This window comes from Nothoprocta perdicaria, unplaced genomic scaffold, assembly GCF_003342845.1.
Source record: "Nothoprocta perdicaria isolate Ctin4 unplaced genomic scaffold, notPer1 scaffold_126, whole genome shotgun sequence".
Lineage (NCBI taxonomy): Eukaryota > Metazoa > Chordata > Aves > Tinamiformes > Tinamidae > Nothoprocta > Nothoprocta perdicaria.
In genome coordinates this window covers 1,381,263-1,406,145 of record NW_020454383.1, presented here as the reverse complement: position 1 = coordinate 1,406,145, position 24,883 = coordinate 1,381,263, and the positions used below count along the sequence as shown (strand labels likewise).

At 37.3% G+C, this 24,883-nt stretch overlaps 1 protein-coding gene across 3 annotated transcripts in view; it reads right to left on the bottom strand.

Annotated features, from left to right (window-relative positions):
• Nucleotides 1–865: 865 nt before the first annotated feature.
• The window catches only part of FAR2 (fatty acyl-CoA reductase 2), a 126,200-nt gene continuing 102,182 nt past the window's right edge, over nt 866–24,883 (bottom strand). For 2 of the 3 annotated variants that reach the window (XM_026033234.1, XM_026033235.1), the window contains 6 exons: nt 21,515–21,633; nt 18,845–18,912; nt 12,489–12,660; nt 8,254–8,383; nt 6,373–6,500; nt 866–5,428 (listed from right to left, as the gene is read on the bottom strand). In XM_026033234.1, coding sequence (XP_025889019.1) covers nt 5,266–5,428; nt 6,373–6,500; nt 8,254–8,383; nt 12,489–12,660; nt 18,845–18,912; nt 21,515–21,633 — 780 coding nt within the window. In that variant the 3' untranslated portion in view covers nt 866–5,265. Of the gene's footprint in view, nt 5,429–6,372; nt 6,501–7,514; nt 7,557–8,253; nt 8,384–12,488; nt 12,661–18,844; nt 18,913–21,514; nt 21,634–24,883 lie in introns of those variants that run through there. The other variant, XM_026033236.1, reaches the window with a different exon arrangement.

Below are 24,883 nucleotides of genomic sequence, written 5' to 3'. Positions count from 1 at the left end.
GCCCTATGCCTTTCACTGACACTGATCAGAGATGCACTCTGTTGTAGACATCTAGATCAAAGCTTCACAGGCATTCTTGTTAAAAATAGCAAAAAAAAAACAACAAAAAAAAATTCTTGCTTTCTTTGCCCATGACCATGCAGGAAATCTTGAGGACTTCAGTTCTGCACTGACTGCACAGATGCAATCTAGGCACAACTGTAATGGCCTACAAGAAACATTTTTTAAGCAGCTTAACTCAACTGATGCAAAATAACCATAGTTTTAAAATATTTTATTTTATTAAATGTTTAAAATAACATAAATTTCATATTAACAATTTTATGGCTGAGGTTCTTATAATTTGTGACTTGACATTTTTATCAGATTTGAGAAATCAAAAGATTACACGATAAATTAGAAACTTTGTAAGTAAGATTTATAACATTAAATTGTTTCATAGCTAACAAGAATATAGAAATAGCAGATAGAATCATATAAACTTTGGACAGTGGGAGAATATAGATTTTACTATAAAGTGGGGTTTGCCAAGATTATGTAGGAACAAGAAATTTTTTATAAGCATTTTCATATTCATCTCAAGAAAATGACTCAATCCACATTTTTTAAGCAATAGAGAAAAGTGGGAAAGCGCATCTTTAACTATCCCCCAATACTCTTTTTTTTTTTTTCTCTTAAATTGTCTTTAGGTAAGTCTACACCACCTTCTTGCCAATGTTTAGCACCATGAAATAGGATATTAACCATTTAACTTTGGATAATGTTTACTCTTCATTAGAATAAAGGGCTCAATTGTAATAAAAATAAATCTGTACTTTCTGCAATGCCAAAAGAGCAACAGCATGCTTTCAAACATGAAGCTGTAACTTATTTACAAACCAAAGAGTGCCCCCCTCCCTCTTTTCCCAGTTGCTTATTCATGATAATTGTTTGATTATGGGGAGGAAACTAGGATAGGTTTTATCACTTAATCATAACTGAATTAGAATAGTGCACACCAAACAAGCACAGTCTGGCATTTCATTATAATATCCACTATTTTTACCATCTCAGTATGTTGCATGAGAAAACGTGTGCTAAAGATCTGAATACATACACACAGACATAACATATACAACCATGTTGTCTTTGAAAATGAAAAACAATGTATTTTTTGAAGACATGAGTAATATGCCAACAAACTGTAATATATCAGTATGTCTGTTTCCCCTGCCAAGGAAGAGCTGCGTTTTCCTAACAAAGTTATTTGGGGATGAGGAGGGAAGATTGGGAAATTTTATTTTTGCAACAGATTTGCTGTAGGTAAACAGCCTTGTTTGTCAGTCAAATGGCAGTTTAAACTCACAATAACATTAGTGATTTGGGTTGTTTTGTTTAGCTATTTAATAAAAAAAAAGAGATTCCTTTTAATTGCAAGCTTGAAAACCATTGCTATTTGACAATGATATGCTATTTGATGTTTCATTGCTTTCACATGGCAGTTTATAGCTATAGCCTACAGACTACTATAAATGTATTAACAAAAACATTAGCACACTGGCTTCAGCAGTGTTCCTGTGTTATTTCTGTAGCAGCAACGCAGGCTTCTGACACCATAAGCGGGTAGATAAACTGCAAGTCCATGGGATGTGATTACAGATGATAGTTCCATTGCGTTGTCTTGTGGCAGATATTTTCTGCACTGGCTGTGCAGAATGACTGCTAATACTTGTCTCCATGCTGCCTGCTGAGAGCTAGAGGAGATGCTGGGGAGGGATGAGGGGACTTTTATTCACGCAATTTGAATACAAGAAACACAAGTGATAACAAAATGCTGAATTGGCTCTTCCCTTGTATGCTACTTCTGTAAAAAGTCTGAGTGCTGTTTCAATCATATGGGTATTAAAGTCTTATTCTCTAGCCCTCAACCATGATAATATCTACTCCTGAGTTTTTACATTAATATGTGGTCCCCAAATATTGGTCTCCACAGGATTTCTAACTTAGTAATTGTACTTGGATTTCAGTTATCAAAAGGGTGTGTGGCACACATGAAAGAGAGAGAGATGGAGCAAGGAAAAAGGAAAGTAGCTGTCATTTGGCTTCTTTTCCTTTAGATACGTTCCCAAAGGCTTGCTATTTTTTCAGAGTGAATGCAAATGCTCTGAGGAACACACAGGTAAGTTCCAAAGGTAAATCACTGCTTGAGGTCAGAACAGGTTTTAAGTCTTGGTCCAGCTTGCTATGATTGCAACCAGGACTGACACCAAAATGCCACTGCCAGGTGTAAAATCTCTGTATTGAGTTTTTTTCTGAAATACTTTTGTGATTCAGACAATCAGCTGAAAATATCTGAAGCCACAAGAAAATGGTTAAAGTTTCAAGTTTCATCACGTTATGTCTGTGTTAAGGAACCTCCCCATAGGTAAGGCTGGAGTTCAGGAGCCAGCTGCAAGAAATATCGTGTAGGTTGTGAAAGTGTGCCAGGATAGCATGAACTGTCTACTACAGCTATGCTCTTGACATCCCTAGCAGCTCCTGCTGTTTTGCAGGGATGATTAGTAGCTTTGCTACTTCTGTTACCTTCAGCAAAATGCTGAAGTGCTTTAAAAAATGTCACCACCGTGGCTCTGCGGGAAACCCCAAGTATCTTTTTGCAGGTGCAGATACACTCCAGATATAGTTTGGATACTGAGCAAATAACATCTGTCAGACTTGTTGGGACAACACAACCTGTGCAAGTAATTAGGTGTGCCTATAGGCATATTTGCTGAACACATGGCACAAGTTTTGAAGGAGAGATGGCAGGAGACTATACTCATAGCCCCACAACAGTAGGTTTTTATTTGTGTACCTCATCCAGATAGTGTAGGTGCTCTGTTGTCTGCAGTATTTGACTTTTATGGAGGATTTGGGGCTTTTTTCTGTCTGTCATGTGGATAACTGAAGAGCTACGATCCCCTTAGCTGTTCCTTCTCTTTATACATGAGAGGCACTTTAAAAGACTTCTAGGATATCAATTAGGATTCTTGCCTTTTCTTAAATTAATTTTCTTTTAAAATAGTCTGCGCATTCTTTTTTTTCTTTTTAACATTTAATCAGAGAAAAGACTGGAAACTGGCTGATAATTGATTTTACTTGAGCAAATACTTTCAAATGCAGAGGACTCCCTACAGAGCCATGCCTCACCTTGCCAAGGCGATTCAGTCTCTGCATAGCCAAGGTAGTTAAGCATTCAAGTATGCAGCCGACCTTTGTGATACACACTGCTAAAGAAGCACTGGACATGAAGTGTCCAGCCCCAGGTGACTGAACTTATGTCCTGAATTCCAGCTCCTGAATTCACAGGCAGTGATACGTGTGCAATACGCAGCATACAAACCTTTAAAGAACTTACATCTTTGTAAACTGGGTGCCTAACCTACCTGAACATCGGTCTGAGGTCATGTATGGTAAGCTTCCAAGTCTTTATAGGCAATGGCAGAGTCCTGCCACTTTGGACAGTGTGCTTCTGGTCAGGTTCTGCTGCAAGCATCCTTTGGCAATTGCTTGAAACTAGACCTCAAGGAATACAAGGAGAAAATAAATTCCTTATTTTTCTACAAAGACTTTTGAACCATCCTGGGGATGGTTATATGAAGATATCTTTTTATCATAGTTCGTTGTCTTTACTGCCAAAAACAGGTATAACTTTTAAAGAATGCCAGCTTTGTAAATCCTACGCTATTCTCAGCATTGAAAAAAAAAATCCCTGTTCCACCCACCATATTTTCTGGGATGTACTTTTTCAGACAGCCAGAATGACACAGCACTACACAAGTTGGATGCTGCAGTTATTCCAAAATGTAGATGTTTTGGAATCTCAAAATCTTAAAGTGCTTATCAAGTTTACTTAGAGTAAAAAAAAAAAAAATCCAGTATTAGATTTGACTTTGAAAATCTGGTAACGTGATAAATTTGTTGCTGTTGTGGTAGAGCCATTGTTGCACCAGCTGCTTTGTAGAAGGTTCTCTTTCTTCCTCTCCCTACGGGATTTCATACTTAGAAAAAAAATGAAACCTGCCATTCGAAAACCAGTGACATCTGTCACTAAGTTAAACAAACACCTCCCGTAGCTCTGGGTATTAATAGAATCCTTGAGGTCCTTTCTAAAGTACAATAAAGGACAAAACGTTTTATCTTCATGTAGCATAATCTTTTTTAAACAGAAGTCAGTGTTATTCTCAACCAAAGCAAGTTTTGAACTCTTTAATTTCTGCTTGCAGCAGTGGTAGCAGAATTATCCAGATTGTATTACTTTATATTTGTTTGGCCAGTGCAAATGACCAACTTCTGAGTGATTTAGCCATAATGAAAGCTTGAAGGGCAGTAACAGGCTGCTTCTGAGCTATAAGGAGAGAAATTTTCTGCAGACAAATGGAGAGGGATGAAAAAGGACCTGTTTCTCAAAAACAGCTTCTGTTTTTTTTCCAGTCTTTTCAGAAGTTTTATCTTCATTCTCAAAGTAAATACAGCACTTTTCAAGACAAAAGTTACTAGCAAAAATGATAAATGCAAAAAAAAATGGGGCTTTATAATAGAAGATAAATTGCAAGCTTAAACACAAGCTTTTCTCTTTTATGGAGTGAAAAATGCCTTTCCATAATAAAGCAGCTTGTGAGTGAGCACAGTCAGCACAGTTAAGACGGGTATATGAATTCTATGCATCTCTTCAATTATGGCTTGATTTCAGTCTGATACTGAAAAGTATCATTAGCAACCCAAGAAAAAAAAAAATTCTGAAAATAAATGTTTTCTGTCTTTTGAAAGACATGACGTGAAATCATTATTTTTAATATGGTATCATTTCACTGAATAAGAATGAAAGAATAGCCTCTGTAGGAAGACCTCTCATAGGTTAATTTTCTCAGAGTTTCTGTACCCTCAACTTTGCCTCATTTAAGGAGTAAAGTGGGATTAAGATAACCTAGGCAGTGCATGGGAAGACAATGACTTTGGTTAATCCATACGCTTGCGCCTCTGACTCTGGGTGAAAGATTCCAGCTTGACCTGCTCCTAAAGCTTCAGTTATGGCTTTAAAAATTGTCCTTGTCCTATAGAAGAAAGACCACCATGTATTAAAGCATTAGTTAAAATTAAAAAGGTGAACATATAACAGTGCACAATAAATGCAGGCTGCTGTTGGAGGGAATGGGTTTTCTGCTGCTTTCAGGGTGGGATGCCCACAATTGAGGATTAGAGGAGATGGAGGTCCTTCTGGAAGAGGCCGGGTGCCAGTGGACTGCTTCAGTGCCTGAGGGTGCTGGATGCTCTGAAGTAGGAAAGGAACTTATAGCAGAGGCTCACCACAAAGTACCAGATGTTTCGAGCCATCTGTGACCTTGCAATGAAAATGCGCCAAATGATCACTAGGAGTGTGGTGTTGAATGCATATCGAATATTCCTCAGCCTGAGAAAGAGAGACATAGATGTTATGGAGGAAGATAAAAAAGCCACCCCAAAAATGTATCACATTATTTCATTTACTGCAGATAATTTTGTAAGAAATCCTTTTTATAAGGTCCTTGGGTGCTTGGTATTCCTATTTTAGTAAAGACACTAAGCCTAGAGTGTCTTCTGCCCCACAGTACCATTCTGCCAGGAAGGTAGTCCAAGCCTCTGTTGTTCAGTGTATTCTTCTTTCATACCAGCATCGAGAGACCAGCATAGACATTGAGTTCATAGTGAGAAGTGAAACCTTCCTTCCTTCTGCAACCACTTTTCTTCTAGTATTTACAGTGCACAGCTATGGTTTTCTTATAAGAAGCTATATCAGGCTAGTTCTGAGCAATTTCTCTTTCTCCTCTTGCCTGTACTTCTCAGTAAGAGGACTGGAGAAGACGGGAAGAGCACAACATTTATCTAAAGTGGAAAGAGAGTTTTATTTTACCCATCTGCATATCCTTCCACAAATGATGAGATATTCAGCTTTAAAGTGAAATTTAAAATACCATGTATGCTTTAAGTATTTATGCAATCCCTTCAAATTCCTAAAAGCTTTTGAAACCTTCACAAATTCTAAATCTGACTTTCATTTATCTATTGTAACTTTGAATGACCTAGAACTTCTGCATTCATAGACTCCTCTTACTTAACTTACTAACTTCTTTATTTGGGCATCTTCTGCAAAGACACAATATCTAGCCTCTGATTATTAAGTTTGCTGTAAGTTCCTTCCTCACAGGATGGAAAATTAAATACAGAACCAACCCTCTGCCACAAGAAAGGGGCTGTGTGGTGTTTATCTTGCATATTATTCAACACCAACATGTTGCAATATGAACAGAGTAATTTTTCTCAAGAGCCATTCAGTGTAGTCAGAAAGTGTTGACCTTGTCACTGGGTATAACTTACTTTCTTAAGTGCTGCTTTGCTGCTGGAATCCCAGACATGTCCTCATTTAACAAGTACTTCTTAGCACCTAGGCAGTAGCTTTCAATGTACTCTGACCAATGCAGCTGGCGAACATCGAAGTTATACAACTAGGATTTAAAAGAAAAACAGTAATGTTTAAATGCCACAATTCAAAACATATACACATTAATTACCAATTCTTCATTGTCCTCTGCTCCTGGTAAGTCCTCTCCACTAAATTTTTAAGGCCACCAAATTCCAATGAAGAGATGGACACTAACAAGCTGTACTTCAAATCTGTGCATTAATGTTTATTCCTTTCTTACCCAATGTGGATTTGGGCAAAACAAGTAGAAATGTGGTTTTGGCTAGAGGAAATAAAGATAGTTTTTTCTTTCAGGTGGCCACTTGCACATAAAAATATGCATATACAATACATATAAATGCATTTATACAGCATGGAAGAAAAATGTCATTCCACTAATGCAAGCTGATTCATCTGAAAACTGCCTTGCAGTTTTTTAATGTGTCATTAGAATTATGGTTGAGTGTAAATAAATGAAGTGGACATTTAATCAAGAGATACCTTTGCATCAGTTGTTACTTTTTTCTGTACTACGCTATGTCTCAGCATCTAGAGTGATAGAAATCCAAGGTATCCAAGGCATAGGTTACTCTTTTGTTTGACATTGAGAAATCTTATTGCGGAGCTAGTAAGATAGTTTCAAATGTTGGTAGCGGAAAAAAATTTAACAATGCTTTTAGCAATTGTTTGTCTATTAAAACAAAGAAGCAACTTGAGTTACAGGGAGGAATTGGTTTTGTATATGTATTTTTTTTTAATGAATGAATGAAGGTGAACAAAATTTCTTACAATGGCTTGAAAGGGGAGATTGGAAAAATATTTTCCTGATTGGTTTGGTGCAAGAGTTTTGGTATCAGAATAGAAACAAATGAGGAGGGAGCAGTTGTCTAACTGTCAAAAGCAGAAGATTAGCTACCATGTTGATCCTGATGTGTCTGTCCAATATGAATAGACATCTCTACTACCTGTAGACTATCTTGTTTGAGTACTGCTTCAATGTAGCAGTGACAGCACTGGATTCAGTACATATCACAGAATTCTCCTACTCTTTGTGTTCTGCCAGTCCTTCAGTTACAGGTCACCCACCAAAAGCCAGGGACTGCCAGAGAAAGAGAGGAGAAAGTGATGTTGTAAAGTATCATCTCCCTAGTTTTCCAAAAGTGAGACACACAGAAAACTAGGGTGAGAAAATATTGGGAATGCTACACAGAGTTTCAATGATTACAACAAAACTACCTTAACACAACTCCTTTTATTACTGTTGATATTCTCTTTGTGGGGTACCTGTACAAGGTATTAGATAACATAGTCATATCCTTCCATTAAGTGGGGGATACCTGAGATACTCAGAGCCTGGAACTGTGCCATGAAGGCAGTATTGCTTACGATGCCTTTAGCTTCCCCAACACAGAAGTTGTGTTATAACAGGATCTTAGAGAATATAAAATCATACTCATTCAATCTGTTTTGTCTGTGGAAACAAATCTAGATTGTTTATATGCCAAATAGAAATATGAGAGCTAAAGACAGAGTGCTGCTGTATTAGTTGGAAAGTCTTCAGTTGCTCTTTCATCTGTTTCGTCAATACATTTTAGAAGATGATCCTTCCTATAATAGATTGTTCCTGATTTACTATTTAATAAAACAAGGAGAAATGCATTATTTCTATCAAAGGTTAATTCCAGTTATCTAGGCAGGGAAGGGCGGGGCATTTGAAGGCTTAACTACGCATCAAAAATTATTGCTGCAGATGAACAGAACTTCAGTTTAGCAGTCTGTATGCAGGATGTGCTTACCTTTTTGTCCTCTGGGTTAAGATGACTCATTAACATATTCATATTATCTGAAGACCAATCCCAGGACTGGGTGGAGAAATACTGCAGGAGCATCAGAGACTTGTGCAGTCGGTTGATAATCTTCATCATTCTGAAAGAGAGTAGGATTGTCAGTGACAGATAGGAAACCTGATCTTTGCTGTAGTTTTGATCTGTAAGTGTTTTCACCAGTTCAGATGAATAGAAATTGTAATTCAGATGAATAGAATTGTAATTCCAGTAAAGCACTTCAGTGATGCTCACCAGGCTGACAACTTGCTCAGCAAGGAGCAGAGATTCTTGATCATACAGCTTTTACTGTTGACATCAACATGGGAGCAAAATTGCACCTCGCAGGGCAGGACTAAAGCCTAATTTGATGGCATGAACTAAGCAGGGGTAAGAACCCAAAAACGCACCTACACCATGCAGTACTGTGAAGTGAAATCTGAACAGCAGATTGCTAACCCAGAAAGGTCCACTGCTTGCCTCACGGACTGGAGCCACTGCACAAATGCAATTCTCATACCTGAGCTGACTGCCACCACGGGGCTCTGATTTTGGTTTGATAGTTCCAGTTCAGAGGCTGCATGGGTATGCCATGAAGTCTCATTCTGAACTTTGGTTTTCAGAAAATGGTATTTTTGTGTGTGTGTTTGTCTTTGGGCTTCTTTGATCAATAACAAAAAAAATTATTTTTCCTCAAGAGTCAGTCCTCTCCTTGTATAGTGCCAGTTTGGAGGGTTTGACAGCATGTTCATTCAGTGAGGGATTCTAGATGATCTTGATCTATCCAGCTCGTAGACACTTATTTTTGGAACTGTATGAACATATTTCTGGAGCGTGAGTGGTCGGAAAAAGTGGTATGCCAGGGATATGGAATCTAAACAAGGAATTTAGAAATAGAGGCTCAAGTTTCTCATTTGTCTTGTGCTTTTACATAATGCTTTTTCATATGGAAGAGGATGACAGTATTGCTATCCTATCTCACAGGATTATTTTACAGCTGTCTCAATGGTCTTGTACAAAATGATGTGCAGTGCTTGAACAATTCTGAGAATAAGCCACATTCTCTCAGAATGGATAAGGGCAAGAGGAAGTATTGAGAGGATGATTTCTGTGGAATACAAAGTTGTTTTCATGAGTAATTTTGAGCTGCCCGGAGGGAAGCAGAGTCACTGTGACAAATAAAAGAAGGCAGTCTGCAGAAGAATGGTGCCAGGCTGGCCTTGCTCTGCACAGATGCAACTGCCACTACAATAAGCACCAAGCACAGCAGGAAAAGACACAATGAGTACATCAATTCCAAGGAGAAATGCGCAGCTTACTCAAAGTGAATTTGAAGTGCATAAAACCTTATACAGATATTCCTACTCAGAATTAAAGCAGGCTTTGTTTTAGAAGTCAAATAAACAATCAGATTAAGGGTATTTTCATTCTAAATATTATGTGTACATAGACTGAATGTTCTTTAACTAAACTGCTTAAAAACTGTTTCAGTTATTCTTCCTGGTTGTGTCCAAGTAGGAAACAACTATTGGGCAATGCTTTGTGAATATTTTATTACATTTAAGGACTTGGGAAACAAAGTAGATATATTGAGTACCAAAGAAGAGCAGCAGAAGATCATGGTTTTCATGCAAGGGGGGCAGATTTCCATGTGGGAGTTTGTTTTGTGTTTGCACCAAAGACATATATGGGGATTTGGATGAGTTGCTCAACTCCCATCCCAAAACATAACAGGAGTTGCCTGGTAACTCCATTATCTCCAGAGGTAAAATCCATTGTGTAGCTTGCACAAGGCCTGTACAACTTAGACTTTCAGTGTGATGTGTGTTTGCACAGATTTGAGGTTGTCCATTAAAATCAGTCCTAAAAAGCAGTCAGTATCTTTAGAATGTTTAGGGGTAATGGAATCTGTCAGAAAAAAAAACATAAGAGAATCAGCTACGTCCCATCTTTTGTTGGAGAGGTCACACTGGAAAGCAAAAGTCCTGTCCCTGTGACCTCTTGGCAATACAGGCAAAATGAGCTGTGCCTGTACCCATCAGTATAGACCTACAGAAAGCAACATATCTGAATGGCTGAAAATTCGGGTTGAAGACAGAAACAAAGGCATCTAAAAAGATAGTTTGAAAAACTGTAGTATATGCTAACTGTTAGAACCCAAAGATCATCACCAAGTTAAAATTAGTAATTAATTTGCATTTAAAAAAAACTAAAAAAAGGAAAAAACATCATCAAGTAGAAAAATACTTTTCTGCAGCCTTCTAGGGTTATGGCAAAAAAATTCTTATAGAGTATCTCATCCTTTGTACTTAGAGGAAAAACAAATGAACAAAAAAGCAGAAAACAAACGCCAAACCACATGTATTAGCTCTCACTGACAGCCTTGGTATTTACACTTCAGAAATGCATCTTGTTTTCTTGAAAGCTTTAAAGTAATGATTTCCCTATTTGCTCCCACGCTGAGCCTTGCATGAGCAGATTCTCAGGTGTGACATTGCTTTGAAAGACTACTAATAACATATTATTTTCTAAGCCATGGATAAGTATGTAGCAATAACTGGAAGCCATCTAAGGCAGTTTCAGTAGGCATCTGCCAATATATGTGGAAAAGCTAACACCTGGAGTAAGATTCCCGGGAGAGGACTTATCTTGCATTTTAAATTAGTGAAAGACATAGACTGTTCTGAATAAACACTTGCAAAAACATAATAATGGTTTTTGCCTTGTTTGTGCAAAGAAATTCCTTCTTACTGCTTGCAAATATGTCATGGGGTCATGGAGACAATTCAAGAAACTACTATAAAAATAGCTTGTAGTTCAATAGATAGGAGTGACAAGTGGGAAGATAAATAAGCCTAGACACGTGTTCAAAGTATAGTGAAAAAATAAAGGGGAACATTTAAACATGTTCAGTGAAACATTCATCCTTTTTTAATTTGAATTTGGTTTACTACCCTTTAGAGCATAAAGATCTGTTATTAGGTAGCTGTGAAAAAGCCTGTTTTATACTGCACTGCAACAGGACCTAGATGAACTTTATTAGCTCAGTAAGAAGAAAGGGTAATTATAAAAAAAGGACTTGAAGAACTCGCAATCCTGTTGTTGAACCTATTTGCTCAGGTCACAAATCTAAAAGCTCAGAAGAAGAGATCTTTTTCAAAATGAGTTCATGCTGAGCTCTATTTGAAATTCAGGGATAGTATTACAGAAATGCCCAATAGTTACTGGTGATGATCACCTTCATGAAAAGAAATGTGCAGTGTAACAGTAATGCTTAGTACTTACTACTACCTGTTTTAGCGTTTTGTGTTTGTGTTTTGTGTTTAGTGTTTTAGTGAAAGTGCAAGCTTTCTAACAAGAGCAGACACAGCACAGCGTGGTCATACTGTTCTACTGCACATTAAATTCTCCTCTCTGGCTGTGAGGACAAAGCACAGAAGTTGGCCAAGTCATTTATTTACAGAAGGATTCTGTCCACATGGGATATACATGCCTTTGTTTATTCTAGCCATGACACTGCCAAGGCTCAAATACAAATTGTAACGGTAAACTGTCCTTGTAAATACAAGTCAAAGTTTTTTCATACTCATAAGCAATCATGCCTTTGTAGATTTCAGAGCTTTGGAGGAGGGCTAGCAACTACTAATTTTGCATTTGATTTATGAGAAAAAAATGTTAGCTGTGATGTTCTAAACCTTGTCATCTCAAGGGTTTATACCTCCTAGAGCCTTTACTTGGGACAGATGGATGCATTCACATAAGAATGTTTTAGTGATTGAAATTTTGTACTACAGAGAACAACAGGACAGTGCTCATAAGCAGTGAGAGTGAAGTAAGAACTGCTTTACTATCCAGACATTAACTTATTTCTAGTAAGTTAGTATTAAACTTAAATTATTTTTTTGGAGGAACTTTCACAGGAGGACCAAAGAGAGCATCTTTGACCTAATATTCCTCTTTTGCTTCTTTGGGAATTGCCAATGTTTGTAAAGCTGAATGTGCTTTACTGAATGTGTGCTGACAATGCAAAAAGTGGGAATTCTAGACTATGCTTGCTACAGCCATGCAGTTAAAGGAAAGGACTGGGGGAAAGGAGAAGATTATGGAAACCAAGCTGACACAGCCAGTTCTCAGACCTTATTTATACATTTTTTTTCCTTCATTGCATTAGTAATTATGAAAATGATTGAAGGCATACCATTTCTTACCTGGGCTTTCTTCCTGTAAGTCTCATGTACAAATCATAGAGTATGGCTGGAGCTTTATGACTGACAGTTATCCAATATTGATTTATCAGGTAGTTTGATGTCAGGTGAGCATTGGGTGTTCTGAAGGCCTGCTCAAGCGGGTTCCTTTTGAATGTGGACATCACATACTGTTCTGTAAAAGAACAGGCATTTTGCTTAAAATCAGAAATGTAACTTGAGAAACATTGGGCACATGATTGAGAAACGTAACAGCATGTGTCAGTAAAATCCAAGCTACTGTGCTTAATATGTTTAACTTACAGTTCTGGAGACTATACAATCATGAAACATATTCTGATTCTAGATTTAAGATCAGCAGACATAAACACCAATGTCAAAACATCATTGTATAATGGGAAAAGATCATATACCTGTAGCCTGAACTCTCCATATCAAGGAGCTACAGTTCTGCCTTGGCTTGCAGCAGATCAAGGAGATGTTTGATGAGTGTTAATATAGCTTCGTATCATTCAAAGCAAATTTTTACCTATTCGCATTAGGCAAAGATGACATTTCTATTTCTAATCACATTTTCATAGGAGCAAGTGACAACATTATTCTGAGCTGAGGGCTGACATGTGCTGCTTCTAAAAAGGCATCATCATATCCTTTCAAACCAAATGTGATTTATAGCACCAAATACTGCAGCCTGTTTGTTAGATGAGCTCTGGATACACTGAAGCAGGAACTTTGAAGTGTTCTTAACCTAAGATTTCCAGAGGGGGTGAGAAACATTTCACTTTCTGTTAAGTAAAAAAAAAAAAAAAAAAAAAAAAAAAAGATTCTGAACTCTTGCAACACCATAATGGAGCAGAAGTGGCATCCATATGTGAATATGTAAGGTTATATGCACACTGGAAAGGCTTAATAGAACTGCAGTAGCTGAATATACAATTTGCATCTTAGAGACCAGTAAACAGACTGCACTCCTATTGCTGAACAGTAATAAGCTAAACAAAGAATAGAAATATGTGAGCTTTTAAGCTTTTTTTTTTTAATTGAATTGTTAGTCCTCAGATGAATTTGACAGTTACAGTCTTTGCTCATGCTACAGTTTACCCTCTAAGCTTTTGTTACAAATAGAAAATCAGATGAGAATTTACAAGTCACAAGAAATATCCAGATCATCCTTAGATAAGCAGATTTCAACATATTCGTATGGCCCTCTCTGTGGCTAGTTGAATTATTGATTTTTACTTTACTCCTTCTAAGCATAAGTAACAGAAGCTGCAGGAGGCTTGCTACACACTTTTTCAGAGCTGAATTTAGATAAAAGGGCTTTTAAAAATAGTACAATTTAATTTTAGTGCAAGGTCATTGTTTTCTTTTGTGTGTTTGGTATGCTGCAAGTTTAATGGCTGAAGACCAGTCCTCCTAAAACTCACTGTACATCTGAACGGTTCAAGCTGGCATCCCTTCCGTTTCACTTAGACATGCTGCAATAACGTGGTTATATTGTGGACTACAGTGTGGAAATGCTTTCTTCTGCAGCATATTCATTGGCATACATGAGAGAGGGAAATGTCCAAACAGTTGCTATATAATAAGATAGAAGTGGAATTTACTAACAGAACAATTTCGTTACTTCAAGCATGGTCACAGGATGTCAGTATATGTGGAACGCACGCTGGGTGGCTAGCTCACAGAGTTCACAATGCTTAGATCTCAGTCCTGGAGGATTCTGCTTAAGGACAGGCAGGCCTCACTCTGCAGCAGCAGGAAACAATCAGAACACACACCTGCTGGTATGAATATTGGAAAATAAGGACCCCGAAGGGAGCCAGGCCTCACTGCATTGAGAGACAGGCTAGCAATTGCCTCTAGAAAAATGTTAGCCCAGGCAGATGATCCTTTCAAGGATATCACAAACATCACAAGCATTGCTGAAATGAGCTCCCTGAGGAGTCCGCAGGGAGAACATTTGCTGCAGTGCACAGTAGCAAGCAGCTGTGCTGCCAACACGGGACAAGGGATCCAGCTCAGAATACTGATAAATATGTCAACAGCTTTGCCAGCTGAGGAGGAGTTATTCTCCCCAGTAGCATATTTACCACCCTGATTACCACCTGTCTCAGTTATGCTGGCAGAGCTGCACATATGTGCACTCCCTAATCTTCTTCTGTCATAATGACAAGGATTATTACCAAAGACCTCCTATTTAAACTTTCCTACATCATTTTCCCTGGTTGGGAGTGCTGACTGGAGCAGTGTTAAGTCACTTGGGATGGGCTACTGGGAAGGAACCTGTCAGCCCAGCCCACTCTTGGCAGAGTGTCTGTCTAAAGAGCAAATGAACTGTTCTTCCTTCTCCATTAGTAGCACTGTAATTATAATTTGACAAGGCCTTAAATGGCCATGACTTGCTCAAGGGTACTGAAGGATAATTAGAGGCTGTGAGGAAACAGGAACATCTGACACCCTCCATTGGTATCTAGCACTTTTCGAGGAAAGAAAAAAATATCACAAATGGGGATAAATCAACTTTGCCTGACATCTGCTCCCATCTCTGTGAGCAGCAACAAGCGGTTGTGTTGAGATTTCACAATGTGGAGACACTGGACACAGTGCTGGAGCTTATTTGATTGGGGCAAAGATCAACTCACACTTTGGAGAGGGCTGGACATACACACCCTTCTATGTATCTCATGGATAAGGAAAGCAATCCAATGGGCTGCATTTCTTCTCCCTCTAAAGTACCTTCTCCTAGAGGCACTTTAAATCCCTGTGCATGTGCAAACTGTTACATGCTTATTGATATATACCTAGCTCTATTTGATCTCTTCATTTCCTGATGGGAGTCTATGAGTTAGTTTTACTAGGAAACATTGACATTTTGGAATTGGGATAGTGTTTTGATATTGTGTGCAGCATTTAAGGCTTTTTTTTTTTTTAGTTTATTCAAAACCAAATATTAATACATTTCAGATCTAGTTTTCATCTGTAAACTTTTTGAAAAGGTTCCTGTTTGGAAACATATAAGGAGACTACTGCTTTTCTTCTTATTTTTGGCATCTTTGGCCATGACGGGAAGAAAGAACTAATCTATGTTCCGACTGGACAATACAGCTGTTATTTCAAATCAGCAGCTGTACACATATATCACGCAAAGTAGCAGTACCTTTCTTACGTTAGGTACTTGAAACTTGTAGCAAAGTAGCTGCCATATCATGCTGTGAAATTCCTTGTGGGGTGAAAAGCATACATATCTAAAGCAACTGAGGTATCTGCTAAACACTCAAGAAAGTTCTACAAGTTAGGAATGAAAGCTGTATTGTTTGGAAACACTCTTAAGAGGACAGTGAGATCGACCCAAAAACCTTACTGAGAGGAAATTAGGAAAATGTCAATTTATCATAACTTGGAAGAGATAGGATGTGGATATTTTCTTGTTGAAATTTCCTTACCCTGCCATGCACTGACTCATCACAATTGCTCCATTTGTAATATCGAGGAAATGCTCAATCTCACAAGCTTAATTACACTCTTTTAAACTGTAAGACCTTATGTTTTAGACAGAAAGAAAAAATCCAATAGGTGATGCAGGAGAAGAACCCTGAACTAGAACGACATCATCTCTAGGATTTACTGAAATGACTTAGCTGATGGTCATTCCTCTCCTTCTACTGCACAAAAAAATCAGCAGATAGTTCTGGAATGTAATGGCAAACTTCTCAGGATAAGAATTAGACATCAATCTCCATCATCAAGGAAAAATGAAAATTAAATTTTCATGCACTGAACACCATTTTAAAGTCTGCTTTAAGAATTAATTCTGACCAGAAAATACAAAACATACTTCTCATGTGACTATTAAGACTTAATTTTCAGCAATGCAAAATACAGAATAGATTAATACTCAGTTGTCTGGTTACATTTTTGTAATAGTGGAGAAAACAGTAGTTATGGAAGACAATAGAATAATGAATTCCAAGGCACCACAATACTTGTAAAAGAACTAAAACATTTCAAGTTCCTTCTAAAATTTGAGGTTTGTCTGTATTTGGAAGCTAGTCTGCAATGCCTCTTGCAGCCTTTATCTGGAATTATTTATAGTTCTAAGTAATTCTCTTCTAGATTTCTTCCTTCTCCCTCCTTCTCCCTCTCATCACCATGTATTCTAAAAGCCCCACTGCCGAATTTCTATTCTATTGTCATTCCTACAGTTAGACCACATTTCTAGTCTAAGTATTTTTAACCTGATAGCCCAGGCCTTCCCCTGGGCATGCTGCATCATTAATTCGCACTGAACTGCTCAGGCCCATGCCAGATGACTTAAACTTCCCCCCTTTCTTTCTTACCAGCTTCCAGTCTCACTCTCATCACCCCTCAGCTCTGTTGACCATTTATCCAGTGCCAGACTGGCCATATATACCCATACGCATGGTTATATAAATATCTCTATATATTATACTTCAGAATAAATACTCTCTGTTGATCTTTTGTATCCCATAAGTTTGAGTCAGATAGTTTCTTTCACGATGGGGGAAATAAAAATTCTGATGGATGGGGAATGTAATATGGATGAGTTGAGAAAGTCTGCCATATATAGGAGATTTTAGATTTATGTGTATTTAAAGGTGAATTGATAAGAGACTGATTTGAGAATTCAAACTTTATTCAAAAGTCTCATGCCATCATAACATTCTAATATGATAGAATTTTTCTATACTAATTTCTTAAAACATGCAATGTCTTTAAGGGCAAAATTTTGCTCTTAGATACCCCATCCTAATTCTAGATCATGAAACTAGAGCTAATTACTCTCTACAGCCTGCTAATCTTAAGAAAACCGTGGATACAAAACGTGGTAGAAGGAACTCCAGTGTCAGTTAAGGAGAAAATTTTGCCTTCAGGCCAATTACAAAGCTGAAAGGCTCATGCACTGACTTTGCGATGTTTATCAAGATGCAACTAGATGGGGGTGAACTGCAGATAAGGCAAGCTTCTACCGCATTTGGAGGATTTCATTGCTAAATTTACAGTTATCAGTAGAGTAACAATAAGATCAAATACAATACATTGATGCATTGGCATAGTCATCAGTAAAATTACACTGAACATGAAATAGGAAAGCAAAGCTCAAGTGGTCTTGTTATAGTGACTGACTGACTGATACCCTGTCCACGGAAGGTCTGACTTGTACAACTGTGAATGTATTTTCTAACAATCTATAAAACTTTGCCTCTTTTCTGAGAACGTGTCAAATCACAACACTATATTTTGCATAAGAAATATTTCAGGAACTTGATTTTCTTACAGCTCAGCCAATTGTTGAAGACTTTTCCTTGCTAGATCACTTATTGAATCTCATGGTAGGATTGGTAGGAATTTCAAACTAGCCTTATTCTGAAACTGCAATTATGAACCAATTCTGTGCTGATTTGTAATTTGCAAGGTACATAGTGCAAAGGTAAATGCAAAGCAAAGGCTGAGAGGTGAAATACCACTGTAGTGATATATACACTAGAATCCTCCGTGTAAAAGTGTGAATGATCATATAACACAGAAGACAAATCAGGTCCCATATGTCTATACTTCAATGCATTGATAGTTTGTAGCAGTTCACAGTATACAGCTGAGACGAATTCTGTTGCTGGACTTCAGTGGCAACTTTTCACTAAAATGATACCAGTATTTCTTTTCTCTTTTGCTTCAACCTCAGAAGCACATAAGATTTGAATCCTAAAGGCGGCCATGAAAATTACTGCAACATCTCCACTGACAAAATTGATCATTAAAGGGTAAACTGTTCTTGAAGCAAATTTTCCGGGTTTGTCTTCCGAGGTTTTCACAACCTATTTCTGTTTAAGATGTTCTGCACAGAAAGAGGAGGAAAGGTTACTGCTACCTTATTCTCTGTTAATACACTAGTTTAAAAATTTAGACTTCCTTCATAAGAACACAAAATTCACCCTAAGGATTTGCCAAGTGATTTCAAATCAGGATAAAAAACAAAAGTCAAACTATAGAAAATGAAAATAAATAGCCATGGCTACGTAGATTATCTTACTATAAGTGTTTATTTCTCTATTCCTTTTTCCTAGAACATTAAAACCTCAGTTTAGTGAAGCACACACTTTGCTGTGTTGTTATGTGATTAATGGCCACAGTGAAAACCAAGAAAGTTCTTCCTGAATGAATGTCCAGAGCCAAGATCTTTTGCTCACAGGACCCGCACTGACTGGTTTTGGAACACACACATGCCATGTGAATAGCAGATGCTGAATGTCATTTATATATACAGACAGCACCTCTCAAGGCTTAGCCAAACAATGCTACTGAGGTTTGCTATGCTCTAGTTTTAAATTAGATCTTACCCATTTCTCCCCAGAAGAAAGGGTTGATTCCACCTGTTGTACAATTGTACACCAACATGTTTTTTGGTCTGGAAAAAAAAAAGAAAGACGTGTATTTTTTTAATGTGGGAGGGAAAGCACCCAAAGTTTTATTAATGGACCATGAAAGCTAACAGCCCAAGAAATAACTAACATCAGATCATAAAAAAATTTCATGTGTTCATTTTTCATAAATATGAAACTGTAATATAAAACATCAAGTTCAAATAAAATTCAGTCAGATTCTGGAAAGCACATGAAGTTAATAAAGACAGTTGAGGCTTGAGATGAATTATCTATACATCATTTATCGAAAAACATAAAAATTAGGAAATTGTGCATACTGGCAAGTTTCTGAGTATCTTTTGGTATATTGTAAATAACTGGCCCAAGCCAGTCTCAGGGATGCACTATGTATTTTGCAATCATTAACTTAACAGATATATTTTTTGCTAATTTTAACTCCATTTGCCAGGAGTGAATAATTAATCAATCCATTTAAACAAAATTCTCATTTTAATACAGCATAAAGCCTTGTTGCTCTTTGGGCCTGGAACTAAACATATACTAGTCTGTTTCTTCCTTTGATGTAAGACATGAATTGGTAAAACATCTTCTAAATTTGTCTTGTAAAGAGGGCAGGTGATGGCATCAGTAGACTTTTTTTTTCACTCATTTATAGTTTGAGACAAAAATCCTAAAAGAGGTGAGAACTGACCCTGAAGAGGATATAGTAGCTTGGTTGGAGGATGCAGACTCTCCGTGTTTCTAGACTATTTGTGGTGCTCTGGGCCTCCTTTCCACATTGGATGAGGTTGAGCAGAGGGAATCTTTCTTTTCAAAACTATGGTGACTGGAGATACAAGGAGAGAGAACCCCTCAAACCAGGAAAGGTAGATTTTGCATGGTAATACTCCACTACTGCATTTGGATGATGCAGTTTTTACCTTTTTTTTTTTTTTTTAATAATGCTTTGAAAACATGGTATTCTGTAGTAAATTATTATTAATTATACATCTTTAGCAGACTTTTAGGGGAGATAAAGACTAAAAGATACGAATTAAGATTGGCAACCATGATGTGTAATTTTGAATCATTGAGTAGATTCTTGATAATGTGTCAAACATTGTAGTGCTTACCTGTCACAGGAAACCTTGTATTACAGAAGTCAATATGGGAAGTCACTGAGGAGGCATAACAGCATGGCCATAATAGGCAGCCATACAGGAAAGTAGCCTAGTGTCAAGCCACATGCAAAGCCTGCTGCAAATGCACCAAAGTGAAAGTAGAGACTTCTGCCTACTCGAGTAAGTCAGGCCCATTAAACTCCAATAAACAGGTTTTATGCAGCTTCCAAAAAAGACTATATATCTGGTGACATTTTTTTTTTCCACTCTTCAGGTTAGGTCAGTGATCTTGCAATACTGGTTGAGCTTCTACACTATTTAATGAATTTTGCATTTCTCTGATAAAGTTTAGAATCTATTTCTTCTCGATAATGTCACTTGCCCTGTAGGATACTGACCTTCTAATTAGACAACACACACTGTTCTTCAAGAAAGAATCTAATCCTGAAACTCTTTCACACAAATGTAATTTGCAGAGGGCTCAGGTTCTTCATTTTTGTATAGAAATTACCAACCTTGGGGTTTTGCCCAGCCACATAAAGTTTAAATCAAGTTCTATATTTGTTCCTTTAACATTACAATTATTTATATGGGAACTAGACTAAAAACATGCATCTTCTACAAAAAAGACTTAGGAAATACAACACTTCTCCTACCATAGCTGGAGCCCGGAATTCTACACATGGTGCTGACTACTGTCTGTTATGCACTTTTGGCCTCTTCTGTCTTTCTAGGGCAGACTGTAGCCCACGTACACTGGCGACTCTACTGGGGGTGGAGGAAGGGAAGGAAGCGGTCAGGGAGAGGCTGCATTTATTTTTCTCAGAAGCATAACAGTCTGTGCTACCTTGTCTATTGCTAATGAATGGGAAAGAAACTATGAGAAAAATAATTCTGAAGAGAAGGTGAGCTGCCTTTTAAGTTTCTTTTAGGAACCCTGTGTTCAAGTTACTATATGTAGCATTTCCTACAAAACAATTAAAGGTCAACACCAGAAGCACATGTGAAAAAGATATTAAATCCTTAGTATCAGTTACAGGTACTCTTCTTAACAAAGTAACAAATGGAGTTTTTAGATTGCCTCCCCTACCAAACAATCCCACATATATGTATATCATACAATGCTTCCAAGAAAGTCACCCAGAGAATCTTTACCAGGAAAACCCAGAAGCCAGCTGCAAAGTGACTCAACACAGCTGTCTGAGATGAAGCTCCTGAGAAGAGACAGTAAGCTGTTAAGTTCTTAGACTTCAGAAATAAAATTTTTGAGAGACTTGTTAATTGAGCTTAAACTATATGGAGGCACAGGTATCATCTACAGCTTTAGAGATTTCCTTATTCTCAAAAGTCTGTCTTTATTACTTTTACTACTCCAAGTCGTGCCAGCCTTAGAATTTAAATGAGAGTCAAGCAACAAGCTAAGATCTCATGTAGGTATTTGACTAGCTTATGTCCTGGTTCCTTTCACAGTCCAGATAAAATCATAACATGGCCTAGTCTAGCAAAAAGAGGATTGCCTTCCCACCTGTGCACGGCAGTGTACCACCCGGCCGCAAGGGTGAGGTTGATGACAACATCTACTGGAATCATGTCTGCCACTGCTTCATTATTGGCAATGACGGATCGCAGGATCCCTTTACCTGCCTGCATGAGAAAGGAAAAAAGTCACTGACAGCAAGGACACAGTAAGATTTCTTCATCTTTGAGTGAGGAGAAACTTTTACTTTAGTACTTTCTAAGCCTGGCATCTGCTGTAGAACATTGTTTTGTTTCTGTGACAACAGACATGAATCTCATTTAGAGTGCTCTGTTCTGTATTTTCAGGATAATTTTAAACACACCTGTCACTTCTCTGAATTTTTATCTGTTAGGTGCAAAAAGACAGACAAGATGTGTCCCTGCCCTTGCTGCTGCTACCTTGCTGCTTGGTTTAAAACAAAACTCAGATGATGATGAGTGAAAATACATAGTATTGAGAACAAAAAAGGAAAGGAGGGAAGAACATTAAGTGAATTTGTCATGGGTCATGCTCCAGAAATATACACACACACACACACACACACACACACACACACATTTTATTTATATATATAATATATAATATATATATATATACGTATGTGTATAGACTTCAATCTTCATCAAAGGATTTCCATGATCATGTTTGGAAGTCCTATAGCACAGGAATGTCTGGGAGAAGCTTAAAAGAACAGATATCAGGAACATGGCAGATTTGATTACACGAAATACAGAGATTGGAGATGAACTGGGAGAAAGAAAATAAATGTGTCAGGACTGTAGAGAACAAATAAATAAGAAGCTCCAAAAGTACAGCAGAGGTGCAACTAAACTAAACAGTCCACAGGATATAAAATATACAGGATATAAGATGCCATAAATCTGAGTTGGATGAAGAAGACGAGAACCCAGTGAGTAAGGGAGTCCCACTTCTTATTGACTTAATTTTCATGAGCTGGTTCAGCCTAGTAGAAAGATTGAAATAAAGGTGAGTAGCAGTTCTCTTAAACCTGTGTCATGAAAATTGATCTTTGCTGACTTATTTTAGAACTGACATACTATTTAAGCACACAACCTCTAACTTTTAATATCACTATGAATTCACAGAATCATAGAATCACAGAATGATTAAGGTTGGAAGGGACCTTTGGAGATCATCTAGTCCAACTTCCCCTGCACAAGCAGGGACACCTAGAACAATTCTTATTCTTCCCTCCACTTTGTGGGGGAAAAAAAAAAGAAAAAAATCAAAACAAAACAAATCAAGCAATTAAAAGGAACCAAAGCAGCCAACCAAGCTCAACTGTGAATTTTCAGCTTCTGTAAATAAGTGCCCACTACAGACCATTGTCTGATCAACAACTGCATTTTCATGAGTGCCCTAAATTACTTTTTGAGGCCAGATTTAAAAATGGAATGTCTGATGGATGTGCTGCAAACCCCCTTGTACTCAGAACAAAATGTGATTGTCATTCACAACTGAACCATAATCAAATAAAAACTAAATATTGTGCATTTAATAGACATTTCAGGTTTAAATGTGGTAAATTATGTCCTGCAAGTTTTGGTATTTCTTTACTGGGTATGGTTTGACCTTTATTTGTATTTGTTGACTTTATTCTCTTAGATGAAGTAGAAGCAACTGTAGCTGAACTCTCTGAGATTTTGAGTCTGACATTTTCAGACAGCATCCTAGATGAAGAGCTCTGGGGCCAGTTACTGAGGCCAGAACATGAACTAAACCATGGTTCTGCCTGAAAGCAGCTGAGCATTGCCTTGCAGGGAAGAAGGTCTTTATATTTAATGTGGATCTGTGAGACAAAATGCCTCAATTACAGCCCAGAAGAAATGTTATTTTCTTTTTCAATCAGCAAATAATGCTTTTCCCCTCAGCAGCTGAAGCAACCACAATTCCCAGTTTTTAATGAATATTTGAGAGATCTGTATTTGTGGAAAAAATGATCAGCCTCAAATAATTACTGTGGAACAATTTTTACAAGTATTGCCGTTCAGATTCTGCCTGGATGAACCTCAAAATACCTGAACCAAAATTGAATTTGAGAATTGTTTTCCATAAAGAATGATTTTTGGTTAAAAGCTGAAAGTGAGGATTTTAGTATGGGAAGGCTTCCCCTCTGCTTTCTCCATCTTTAATTAAGACTAATAAAGCTACTTTCTAGTAGTAAATATACTAGTAAATATGCTTTTCAAGTATAGTTGACCCAGACATCTATTTTTAATCCAACATGTTCCAGAAAAACAAACTAACCTGTAACTCAGATGTTTGTGGGTTATTTTTTGAACCACCACAAAGAAATTACCATTACACCATATCTAAGCACCTTAACTCAGAACAAGTATGCTATTTCAGCTCAGGAGATTAGAAGTCTCTTAGGCTTGGTAATAATATATGTTTCACTTTCAGAAAACTAGTACCAGTCCAAGTAAGTTTGGCAGCAACTGGTAAATGGTGGTAGACAAATATTATCTGCTACATTCAGGGAAGTCAGGAATTTCTACTGGGAAGATCAAAAAAAGGTAGTTACTTTTCTGAGTTGCAAAGGTGAAATTTATAAAATATACTTGTGTGCTTTTTGAAAAAAAAAGACTGTAATGTATGACAAAATTTCCAAATGCTTAGTCATTAAGTGTTTTTCACTTGCTGACAGTAAAAGAGAGAGAGAAAGAGAGAGAAAGAGAGAAAAAGAGAGAGAAAAAAAGGAGATGGAAAAATGTTTTTTACATGACAAAAGATTTGATTGGCATGCTTTTATATGAAGATGCTTAGGCTTGGCCCTGTGTTTCATAATGTACTGACCTATGATCTGTGTATGACAACTAACTGCTGTAATTTATTACTTAGGTAACTCACTGACAGAGAACAAAAAGCAATGCAATGAAACCTTTTTTCATAATATGCTTTTTTTTCCCAGGCTTGACATACTTTTGTCATGGACGATTTTTTAATGCTGAAGAATAATCATAAAAAGTCAAAACTCACAGATATTTCTACACAGTTCAGTGCCTGTCACATGAAAATGTAAACAGTGGCTCTGGAAATGTAAGGAATTGTAAAATTTCTCCGTCTTGTGGTGATATCAAGATGTGAAACAACATTAAGAACAGTACAAGACACCAAGCCTAATGCGAAGAGGTGCAGTACAAGCTTTACGAGCATGTTGATCATAGAGGAAAAAAGTTGGAAGCTAAAAATTGTTTTAGATAAACTGTGAGAAAAATAGTTCACATGTTGTGAACACAAATTACATGTTTGGGCTTTTTGAACCTTTGTGAAATGTATAACTGGGGTTTTCAATAAAAGGATTAGCTGGGATACACCCACCAATTTACCTGTGGATTCCAGAGGTAACTGTTA